Source organism: Episyrphus balteatus, chromosome 3, assembly GCF_945859705.1.
Source record: "Episyrphus balteatus chromosome 3, idEpiBalt1.1, whole genome shotgun sequence".
In the NCBI taxonomy this organism is placed as follows: domain Eukaryota; kingdom Metazoa; phylum Arthropoda; class Insecta; order Diptera; family Syrphidae; genus Episyrphus; species Episyrphus balteatus.
In genome coordinates, this window is record NC_079136.1 from 91,909,546 (window position 1) to 91,922,423 (window position 12,878).

Here is a 12,878-nt window from a genome sequence, read left to right on the forward strand (position 1 = left end):
TTTGGACCTCAAATATCTATTCAACGGTTAGATAAACGAAAAAAGTGTTTGAGGCCTTTTTTGTAGAGCGTTCAATTTCCTACAAGAATTTGAAAAGAAATTTGCTAAAAAGTCAATTAATAAAAAAATTATTTTTTTTTAGTAGAAGCTTGATATAAAAATGGAAAATTGCAAAGCGGAGGACCTTCCCATTAATATAAAGAGCTCATATTTGGTGTGTATATTCTAGAGGGGTCTAGCAATCGATTTTTCGGAGTACCAATTCAAAAAAAAGAATTTCAATTTTTTTGACCCACCCTAATGTAGCTATCTAATTAAAATGATCTAAATCATTTGTTTCGTGTTTTTTTTTAGAATTCAAGAAAGTGTATTCAATTAATTATGCTAAATAAGTCAGTATAATCTATAATTACAACAAAGCCGGCCTACGCAAAAGTGCAAGTAAGCTAAAACATCACAAGCATTTTTTTATTTATTATATAGGGGTACAAGGTATACGATGTAGGTACACGAGTATTCTCTTACTCGTATTTATATATTGACTTAAGCTTGTGGAATGTCCATATTTCCTTGCATAATTGACACCTTATATGTACATTATTAAAAGATGCTCAAAACAATAAGGTTGACAAGTAATTACCTATCATTTGGCAGCCAGTTAAAGATATACTTTTATCTGAAATAAATGCCAACGTTTTTCATTTGGCAGATCAGAGATTATGATGACACATGACGTCACGTTAAGTTATTTTTGATTTCTTGATCCGTACAATCAAACTTTTTTAAATCAAAACGAGATCGACCAAACCATTGACCTACCATTTCCAAGAAGTTTGTTATGCACACGTATTTATATCATTTGTTTATCCATTTTTTGTATAGGTACTATTTCTAAATAAAAAAAGAAAACAAATAAAACAAAAATAGATATTTAAAATACTTGACTAATTACTTTAAAAGTACTTAATACCCCCATGAAATCGTGTGCTGTATGTCAAAAGCATTAGAAGCAATTTATCCTTGGAATTCTAGAAATGTCACTAAGTTGAAATAGTAACCTTAATCTTGAAGAAAAAATAAAAAATCAATTTGCCAATTAGTTTATTTTTATAATTTTCAAACGTGGGTAAAACTTTCAATGCAAAAATATCTTCTTGGCAGACAGACTGTATGGGAAACGAATGAGTTTATTTAATACTCGTTAGTTATAACTCTTCAGACACACTCAAATGAAAATGTTTTATTTATTATGCACTTTTGAATCAATTATATTAATTAATAATATATCTTTAGTAAGTGACAAAATATTTTTATTTATTATGGGCCATAATATAAAAATAATAATAATTAAAATATATTTTACATAATTCAAATACAATAAATTAACCTATAAATGTAACATAAATTTTTTTTTATTATTTGAACGCTGAAATGAACGAAAAATGCAACAATTTGAATACAATAAATGTACTTATAAAAAGTTCTGTGCTTTACAACTTTTACATGAATTTAAATCACAAAATAACCTTTTCTACATATAAGACTTTCGAAAAGTTTATGAGAAAATAATGTTTTAAAATTTTTACCTGAATGATCCTGAACTTTGCAGACAACTTGCGACTGCAAAACAACTACCCTTGCCAACAAAGTCCCGTTAAAATACGCTTTTCCCCTTAAAAGTTTTGGCCTGATAAGCAATACACCTCATAGTTAAGAGTTTTGGGTAATTGGCCTATAGGGAAACTGAAATTTTATTTTTAGGGCTAAAGTTAACTGACCTCTTGTCATATGACTTAAATACAAATATTTTTATCTCAATATTTTGATAAGGAAAGGAAATACATTTGCTTTAACAAATACGGCTGTAGCCCAGGGAAATTAGTAATTTAAATCGCATTTTTCGCGGGACAAAATTTTTTTCATGGAATGTGTTCGGGTGGTTGTCCTTATCATAAAAGTCAATTTGTTGGGAAAATTGGAGGTTGGGAACAGCCGCCATCTTGGAAAAGAGATTGGTATCGTTTTTATTGAATAGCTCCATTGTTATTCATTTTAACAAAAAATGACAAAGGTAAGACTTATTAACAATAAAATTATCTAAAAAATGATATACAAAACAATTCCGTGAGTTGATTAAATAAAATTTTATAGTTGGTCAAAGTGCGGGTTTGTATCGCAAGGTTGGGACAAAATGACATTTGTTCATATATCTGACGAACTTTTGATTTGTTTGGATAATTCTTCAAGAATGAATTATAGTACTTATAATTACCTATTAAATGAGCCCACAATTGTTATTGTAACCATCGTATTGTAGAAGTAATCTAACTCCGAAACTCTCCATGTACTAGTTAAAAGTGAGAAAAAAGCTAGTTTTTTGCTAGAAGGCCTAGAAAATTTTGGGAGTAGAGGTATAACCAAAATATAAGTACGCAGTTTTGCAGCCATACGCGTGTCAATGTCGATTTCAAAGGTCTGACAACTCTAATTTTGTGTTTTATACGGTTTTTGGAGGGTTAAATAAGGTAAGTTTTCCAGTTAACGTGAATACGCTAAATTTATACTATTTGAAATTATAAATATACAAGCTGATGCTCTATTATTTTTCGTAAATCTAGACACCCCAATCTTGAGGATGTGACCAATAGAACTCAAGATATAAGCCGTTTATACGATTATGTTTTAGAGGCTATTTTGTTTAGATTTTTGTTTGTTTATTTGAATTGAAAAGCCTGATATGGTTAGTTAAAAAAGTTTATATCGTGAGTTCTATTTACCCCATAGCCGAGATTGAGGTGTCTAGATTTAGGAAAAATAATAGAGCATCAACTTGTATATTTATAATTTCAAATAGTATAAATTTAGCCCATTCACGTTAACTGGAAAACTTACCTTATTTAACCCCCCAAAAACCGTATAAAGCACAAAATTAGAGTTGTCAGACCTTTGAAATCGACATTGACACGCGTATGGCTGCAAAACTGCGTACTTATATTTTGGTTATACCTCTACTCCCAAAATTTTCTAGGCCTTCTAGCAAAAAACTAGCTTTTTTCTCACTTTTAACTAGTACATGGAGAGTTTCGGAGTTAGATTACTTCTACAATACGATGGTTACAAAAACAATTGTGGGCTCATTTAATAGGTAATTATAAGTACTATAATTCATTCTTGAAGAATTATCCAAACAAATCAAAAGTTCGTCAGATATATGAACAAATGTCATTTTGCCCCAACCTTGCGATACAAACACGCACTTTGACCAACTATAAAATTTTATTTAATCAACTCACGGAATTGTTTTGTATATCATTTTTTAGATAATTTTATTGTTAATAAGTCTTACCTTTGTCATTTTTTGTTAAAATGAATAACAATGGAGCTATTCAATAAAAACGATACCAATCTCTTTTCCAAGATGGCGGCTGTTCCCAACCTCCAATTTTCCCAACAAATTGACTTTTATGATAAGGACAACCACCCGAACACATTCCATGAAAAAAATTTTGTCCCGCGAAAAATGCGATTTCATGCCCATATTTTGACTAATTTCCCTGAGCTACTGTACTATTTAAATAAAAAACAATGAAAAAAAATTAATTTTTTTTTGTGAAAAATCAATAAATTTTTTGAATTTTTGTTTTTTTTAGTCGTGTTTTATTATCCCCGTGATCCAGATCAGATCATTATATTTATTTGCGTCACAAAAACAAACCAAAATTGTGTGTGTGTGTGTGTGTGTGTGTGTGTGTGTGTGTGTGTGTGTGTGTGTGTGTGTGTGTGTGTGTGTGTGTGTGTGTGTGTGTGTGTGTGTGTGTGTGTGTGTGTGTGTGTGTGTGTGTGTGTGTGTGTGTATGTGTGTGTGTGTGTGTGTGTGTGTGTGTGTGTGTGTGTGTGTCTGTGTGTGTGTGTCTGTGTCTGTGTCTGTGTGTGTAATTTATAACAAATAACCAAACGCGGGTTTATCTCAAAAACGTAATGTGATAGCATTGTTCTGACTTCGGATTCGAGCTCAGCATCCAAAAAACCTATAGAGAAGTATATCTTGGTGTCTGTAACAAAAACCTTGTTGACCAGTGTTATTAACAGTACCTCGAAAACGATTCAATCTCTTTCAGTAGCAACATTATTGAAATTTTATAATTTTTTTTTTTTATCAATTTTTTGAAAACGGTTTTTAAGTGTTGATTAATATTTCCTTAAAAATGGCATATTTAACATTTCTTTTTTGTAAAATAGGTATAAAAATATGGAATTAAAAAAAAAAAAAACGGCTCTGATGATTTTAATTTTTTTTTTCAATATGCTTTTTTTATACAAGAAATAAAATAGCATACTTCGTTTTAGAATCAATATCATTTGAAAAGATGTTTAATTGATTAAAAAAAAAAACACAAATATTATTTTTCTTGCATTTCTAACGAAATTCTTTAAAAAAATCAAATTGTCCTAATTTGTACTTTTAAAAGATTTCCGTACGGCCTAGTCATAAGAGTCAACAACCAAACAAAATGAACGAATTCCTCTGATGAAGGTCAATATCCCCCACTTACTGCACTTACCTGAAAAACTTTATCTTGGAAACTATAAGGCCTAAAAATATGGTTTTAGGATCCAATTTAATTAGATTTTATAAGCTTTAAAATCGTAATAAATATTTTTTTTTTCCACAAAATTAATCTTGAAGAGCTAAAATTACCAATCTTCTAAAATTTTGTTTCTTTTAACATTTTTTTTTTTTTTTTGTTGCATTTTTGACTTTCGTCAGAAAAATTAGCATTTTTATTAGATCAAAATTATCTATACCTAATCAATAATTGTGCGAAAAATCAAAACTACTTATTAGAGGCCCGCCCGGTCTGATTTATAAGGTTAATGTTCTATGTATTACTTTAAATTTTTTTTTCTGTGCATAAACAAGTTCTCATCTAACACTTGCTTTAAATTGCCTTTTGAAATGATTGTGATTTATGTGTAGGATATTTCAACAGTTTAATTTTACAAATTCTTAACCCCGTTGTGAGTTTGAAATGAGATCAATTATTTGCAGCTCCATCGTTCCGTCATTATAGGTACGCATTTAATTTTGTTATTGTTTTATATATTATTTTATAATTTCGTTACTTTAAAAAGATTTAATTTGTTTATAATTAGTTACCTCAAGTATGTTTATAATATTTTTTGGTATTTTTTTTTATTCTTTTCTTCCAGTTGTGATAATGTGCGCCGATCCAAAGTCTATACGTCAGATATTATTAACGGCTGATGAACTGAATATGATCGACAGTGGAGAATATGTTTTCATTAATATTGAGCTATTTTCTAGGTGAGTTTGTTTTGTAAAGCTTAATTTTTTAATTCAATTATAATTTTGTTTACATTATTTTTTGTCTTATCAAAAAAAAAAATATATTATAAATGGAGGGAGGAGTAATAATGTATTTGTGTGAGTTGATTGTTTATTGACAGAATAATGTTATTAAAAGTGTTTGTGTTTGTATATTTTTATGAATTGCAAACATTTGCACATTATAAAAGCACGTTCTTCATTCTATAGGGGAATATAAATTGTTATTTATTTTTCACAACAATCTTACGGAAGCTATTTTATTAAAAAATAAAAAAAAAAAAAAACCTACGCGTTTAGAAGTTTGATTCAAGATAACATATTGCAATTATTTACATAAAATAAATTCAATTGAAATATACTAAATTATAATTCATAAACATTTGGTTGTAAATCAAAGGAAAAGAATCTATTGTTTAGAACAATGAAGAACAATATGAATTTTCTTAAATATTTTTTTTTTGTAATTTATATTTATTTTCGACGTTCGTCGGTTATTGGATATAAACTACACTAATAGTACAGGTAAAATAGGCACTTAAAAAAAAAAATTGTTACGAAACACGAATCATTGGCTTTTTGGGACCAATTACAGATTTTACTGTCTCTTCGAAAAAAACACCCTTTCACCTAATTTTTTTATAAAAACTCTTTGTTCTTGATATCTATCCCAAATTCAACGTTTTCACCAAATTTCATTAGGGTGGCCCATCATTTTTGTTTTCACTCAAAAAACACCTTTTTAACCATGAAATTCTTATAGACACTTAAGATTCTTGTTTCTAATCTTAAAAGTAACATAATTGCTAAATTTCAATGGGGTACAACTAATATTACTCTAGTATTACACACTTTTCAAATATACCCATATTTCCTCTACACCTTAAAAGAACACCATTTCACCATTCCCATAGGAAAGAGAGCATATTTAATGAATTCATAAGGGTACCTTTTTTACCATTGATTTTATCGAACTTATCGATTTTCCCTATTTTCAAAAAAAAAACCCTTTAACCTAAAATATTTTTATAGGCTACTTAGATTCTTGGTTTCTGTTATAAATCAAACATTTGTGCCAATTATCATTGGTGTAACAATTTTTTCCCAGTTTTTGTGGTACTAATTCCGAATATGATGAATCTTAAAAATAAAAACACCCTTTCACTCAAGATAATTTTGTACACTTTATAGATTCTTAATTCTTATACCAAACAAAACTTTTTCACCAAGTTTTAAAAATTAATAAAATATAAGTAAGCTGTTGTAATACCTTTCTCACACACAACTCAACCCACCAAAAAAACACCCTTTCACCAAAAATATTTTTTAAAACTTTATGAATCCTTTGCCCATGCTTTATCTTAAACCTTCATCTCGAATTTTATCAGTGTAGCATGTTTTTCACATAGGTTTCGGTTATATTTTACCTGTTGAAGTAAAAAAAAACAAGCACCCTTGTTTTTAATCGGCAATAACTTTTCTTAGAGCAATCGTATTGACTTTATTTTTATATCATTAGATTCAGCACCAAAAAATACCTTGAAAACATGTGTCATATGATGATATTCGACAAACAATTTTGTTTGGTATATTTTTGACCTTCACCTCCTCCCTCTTGTCCGCGAAAAAAACACCCTTCCAACCAACTTTTTGTATAGACTTTTTTGTCCTTGGTTCTTATCCCAAAAGCAAACTTTTTGCCAAGTTCCATGAATGTAACAATTTTTTTTATTTCTTGATTTTATGTACTATTTTACCTGTACTATAGTCTTACCCACTTATAAGGACTCCAAGTATTTAAAACCAGTGATATTCAGTGTATTATCTACAAATGCCAACTTGTTTCATTATTTAGTCCATGAATAATTCTGTTTTATTTCATAGGGTCACTGTGGCGTATGCGTAATTTTTTTTGTGTTCATAATTTCTTACAGTTAAAATGTTCTATTCTTATGATACCAATTAAATATGTTGAACTTTGCTGACGAATGCAATACTATTGAGCAAATTTACAGAAAATCTGTAGTCTTATGAGCCAGTTAACAGAAATTCTGTAGTCTTCGAACGCTCTTAAAGAGGGTTTCTTTTAGGTGCAAATTAAATGTTGGATTCTTTGATGAAGCGGAACTTAGATTCAATGATAATTATAGCAGTTCATTCAAAAATGAAATTTGTATCCTGTTTCAAAAAATAATGGTTAGCTAAAATGGACATGAATAAATCAAATCATCATCTAGGTCTCCAAATGGATACGTATGCATATTCAAACTGAAATATTATGGTCTTAGTAAGCGATTTATGATTATTAATTATTTCCTCACCAACAAACACAATATAATGGTCGTTTATTGCCGGAAGGCATTTATGATGAATTGATTGATACATTGCTGCATGTCTCACCATCCCAGTGCAATCGATCACGACTTTAATTGCAAACAAAATATGAAACTCATATAAGAAATCAATTTCTTTATATAGTGATTAAGTGCAGATTACACTTGAGCTATAATTAACTTGGATTTTCTCTATACAAAGCTCATTAAATCACTCTATCATACCTACTCGGTTACTCCTAAGTATTTTGCAAGTCGATTAACTTATCATCACGATCTCATAATTGTTCTATGTCCCAACCCACCAAGCAGTAGTTGTATATGCACCTGCAATGCAATTGTTTAATTGAAATTCCACCCACCAACTTGCCTTAGGAATTAACAAATAAATTGCATTATTCGAATGATTTGAACGCAAAACAAAAAGAAGATATATCGCTCACATTACCAGGATTTACGTTGTTTATAAATCAAAATAATACATAATATACATTTATGTAGGTTTGTATGAATATATCTCTGGGGACAGAATTCAATGAACTGTCAGTATATTCAGTTCAACGTCGAATTAGTAATGGTACATTTTTTTTATTTTTATTTTTGTTTCTCCTGTGACATTTGTATATTTTTAGTATCTGACAATTTAAATTGTGTCGTTTGTTTTGCATACATTTCTATTATTTTGATTTATTTTCTTACATTTTGTTTTTTCTTCAGGGTTCCACACGTTTTTTCACAGCCATGGTTTGATGAAAATGACACCGATGAAAATAACGCAAGGGCACGAAAAGCATATACGGCTTTGTTGACAGTTACACCGAAACAGCCCGACAATGAGGACTATATAAGGGTGTCAAATGAGGTAAGCTTTATTTTAAATGCTCTGGTTATATTTGTAGGATACATCAGTTTGTCACATGGGAATATGTGAATATGTTAAACAAAAACCCTTCTGTCTTTTTGAATGTTTAAGGTTGACAGTTTTGTTAATCCAACTTTAAAAGACCACTGAGAATTGAAAAACTCTCCGAAACAGTTATATAGAAACGCATATGTACATATGTCATTTAAAAGTTTGTGTTGTAGTTGAGCTGCTCAGTTCAGTGTTTTTGTTTGTTTAACAATCCGTCATACCACAAAACAAAAAGAATTTTTAAATCTACAACTTTAAATCATCTTCTAACAACAGGTCTTTCCTATTTTAGAAATCCAATTTTTTTAAGTAATTTCAAAAGTCTTTTCTATCGCTAAAAATTCTCTGATTCACCACTAGAAACATGTGTCGATCAGAGTATCACTGTTATTACGATTTGCAACTATCAATTGATAGTTGATAAAAATTAAATTTCAACATCGTATTACTTAATTCACAAGACTTTTGAAAACAGTTAATGATGAAAAATCCATTAAAAAGGTGACCAGTTTTCCCTTAAATTAGGTCTTAAAACACCAAACTTCAGTATTTATCAACTGTAAATTGATAGTTGACAATCGCAATACTGGTGTATCTAACAAAGTCCTAGAACAAACTGCTTATTTTTGGTTTGGATTGGAGTTATAATTAAAATTTGACAATAGAACGCAGATTAAGATATATGAACATTATTCTTTTTAATAGATTTAAAAAGTCTGACAGAATTTTAACCCCTTGTAGCCCCATGTGACAGTTCCGTAACAATCCGAAAAAGATCGCACAAAAGCTGTACAAACTTTATTTTTTTTTCCTTTGAAGCTTCTAACATAATCTTTAAGTATTGCTTTATCGAAATAGTACGCCATATTTCTAATAAATGGCACCAATAGTTTTTAATTGGTATAGTTAATGTTGAAAGTTGAACTTTTTTGAAAATAAGCAAATTTGTGTGAAAACTACGAAATTCAGGAAAAATAGTTTTTTAGATAAACGAACGGGGTTTTATTTTTGGATTTAAGGAAAGTGCCTAAAAATAAATATTAGATAGTTTTATTTGAATTTATTTTTTTGCTCCCTAAATATAGAAATAACTAAGTAAATAATGAATTTATTAAATTTAAAAAAAAAATACGTGTTTAACTATAGGTAAAGGCCAATCGATTGACATCATTAATTTTAAAATTTACGATCTAGGGTTACAAGAGGTTAAAAAACGTTTTTCCAACCTGAACGTGAAAACCTCAATGTAGAAGATCAGACCATCAGACCAATTTATAGAACTCAAGTAATTTTAAAATTAACAATTTTTACTTTTCTTCAAATCAGCCAAAGAATAAAACAGATGTCTCCAAAACAGAAAACAGACTTTTCTAATATAGTAGCCAGCTCTTACATTTAAAATTTCACAAGTATTGAAGAAACAAAATAAATTCCATGTACTGGAAGATGGAGAGTGCTTCCGGGCATGCAAAAAATTAGGATTTGGTAGAAACATGAAAAAATAGTGAACTTAAGAAGGTTGCTATGCATTGTTTTCTTAAGTAAATTGATTCTCCCAGTTCTAGAATTTTAGAACATTACCCCTACTTTTAAAAACCCAAATATTTGTTTATTATTTTTCCCTTGTTCCGGGTTGATCCAGGGCACAGTACACATATACAAGGTAATATATTCCGAGTTCTCATTTTATTCAAGTTCGCCAAGGTTGTCAAAATCGGAGCTCAAAGGAGAGGAACTGTCCGTTTTCTGTGATTCTTATTGGTCAGTTCTCTTGTTTACAATTTTTTTTATTAGTAGTAGTTGTACTTTTATCATACTCATGGAATTTGACAGTTCCTCACTTTTGTTCTTCTTTGTTTGTATGTGTGACAAGATGAGCAGTATACCTTCTATAAGTGTACTGTGGATCTAGAGTATTGGAAGAACGCTAGTTTCTTTGCCACTTTTTCCAGGAGAATTTTGTTTTCCTCGGAATATTTCTTTCCCCCGGAATGTTTTTTTGTGATCGAGGATCTCTCCCAGAATCTATTTCCAGGGAAGAAAAAATTGTTTTTGGATTGAATTGCGCGCTCAAAAAAAATACCACAGATCACTTACACGTTCGCTTTTCCAGTTGACACCAAATAATTCCAATCAACAAAACTAACCAAATTGTACTCACACATTATTTTTCCTTTTCCTTACTCTTCTCAAAAATCTAATAAACACACTCCAACCAACAGCAAAATTCGTCATAATTCTTGAAAAAATTATAGGGATTGTGTTTGGGTTAGTTAGGTTAAAGTTTTTGTACTTTGTTTTTCTTTATGTGAATTAGTTTTCGTTAAATGGACTTTTAGTCACTATGGATGCTTTATTTTGTCAAGTCCATGGCGTTTGTTTTTTGTTCTCCTTAAAATATTACATAACATTTATGTACAAATGTTATTGCCACCATCTCCTAAAAGCATACAATTTAACGCTTTGTTCTGACAAATACAACATTACTTTGAATAAAAAGAATAAAGTTTCTTAACAATGATAAAACTTTTCACACCTATATTTCATCATAGAGGCCAAAGACTTAAGCAATTCCATTAATTTAAACGGCTTAAATTTAAAGACCAAACATTTTTGCTTGCCATTTTCTCTGGCAGCAGACATAGAATCTTCTTATACGAAAAATTAATGCACGAGTGAATCACACGTATATCTACTTGCTGATAGCCTACTTTGAATTTGGTTTTCCAGTTTGATTTTGTTGGTATGTCTAGTCGTCAAGTAAATGTGGGGTGTTATGTAAATTTTGTTAAATTTTGAAGCGTTCAGACTAAAGTTTTTTTTTCAATTTGAATCTTTTCATATACAAGGCAATTAAATTTAATGTAACGTCCTAGTAGTGAAATATATTCAGAAAAAAAAAAAACACAAAAAGACGACACCGACACTTGTTGATCATTCAAATTTATTTCAACGCTATGTATGGAGCTTTTCTCACAAGTATTGTCGATTCACATTATTCGCTCATAGCCTAGAAATAAATCATTAACTTATGTCATCTTATAGTCAAACTACCGCGCTAACAAAATAAAGTTAATGGTCTGCAAAATGCATTTACATTTTACTAGAAACTAAAACCTACTTTTTTGTGGATTAATAGGACACAAAAAATTAGATTTTATTTTACTAAAAAAGGTCACGCAAAGAAGGAATATTTTTTAAAAGAAATATTCTAGAGCTAATGACCTCTTTATATACAATAAATAAATCATTATTGACAGCCATCAGTTTGAAAAGTTTTTGTTTGATAATAATTTGTCTCGGTTTCAAGAAAGAATTAAAATAGTTTTGAATTCAAATGAAAGTAATTTTGATTGAATTAATTTAGAGCCATTTTCTTCACTATTGCTCAACTTGAAGCAAACTCGAGAGTTGGAAAACTTGAGAGTTGACTTCAACTCGAAGTTGAAACAAAAGTTGAACATTTTGTTTTCTTCACTTTTTTTTCTCAACCCTCGAGTTTAGAAAACAGAAGTTGACCAACTTCCAGTTTGAAAAATATCCCTGGGATATTTGTGATAGTTTATACAAACTATGTCAGTTTCAAATTTAAAAATCGATCGAGTATGTCATTTAAATCGAAGTTCAGTATATCTGGTGCATATTTTTTTTTGTCAAAATGTCGAATTACTATGAAAATCGGTGTTATGCATTTTGCTGTTTTTTCTTTTAGGCTATTGATTATGTAGTTTAGAAAGGAACTAAGACGTTCACGGGTTTTTATTGCAGGAATCGTTCAATGGGTTATAAAAGAAGATAAAACCGCGGAGTGCTATTAAATTAGAGGGTGGAAACTGAAGATAGAGGTGCAAAAGCCCCCTTTTTGGTTTTTTTTTTTCAATATACCTCGTAAACCAAGCAAAATTTTGATATATTGCACATAAAACTTTTTGTAGAGAATTAAATTTCCAATTGGAATAATGTTTTTTTAAAAATTGAAAAAAAAATTTCCATACCAAAATAGTCGAAACAATTGAAGCGTTTGGATGAAGAAGGGGGTAAGTGACATTTGCAACATTTCGAGATATAAGGACTTAAAGTTTTTTGTTGAGAACTTTTTTCGTATTCCAATCTTAATAAAATTGAATAAACTAATAAAACAAGAAAAATAATAGCTTTTTAGCAATGTTACTTTTAATTCAAAACAGTAGCTCGGTATATTTAAAAAAACAATTTTTTTTCAGAAAAAGAGCAGTTAACTCTTTCTTGCACAAAAAGCTTAGATATAAGTATTTTGAATTTTTAA

At 29.6% G+C, this 12,878-nt stretch overlaps 1 protein-coding gene across 7 annotated transcripts in view; it reads left to right on the forward strand.

The window, feature by feature from the left end:
* The window catches only part of LOC129914157 (atrial natriuretic peptide receptor 1), a 260,443-nt gene that overhangs the window by 230,936 nt on the left and 16,629 nt on the right, over positions 1–12,878 (forward strand). For all 7 annotated transcript variants that reach the window (XM_055993247.1, XM_055993245.1, XM_055993252.1 and 4 more), the window contains 2 exons: positions 5,212–5,326; positions 8,398–8,542. In XM_055993247.1, the coding sequence (XP_055849222.1) occupies positions 5,212–5,326; positions 8,398–8,542 (260 nt within the window). The remainder of the gene's footprint in view (positions 1–5,211; positions 5,327–8,397; positions 8,543–12,878) is intronic.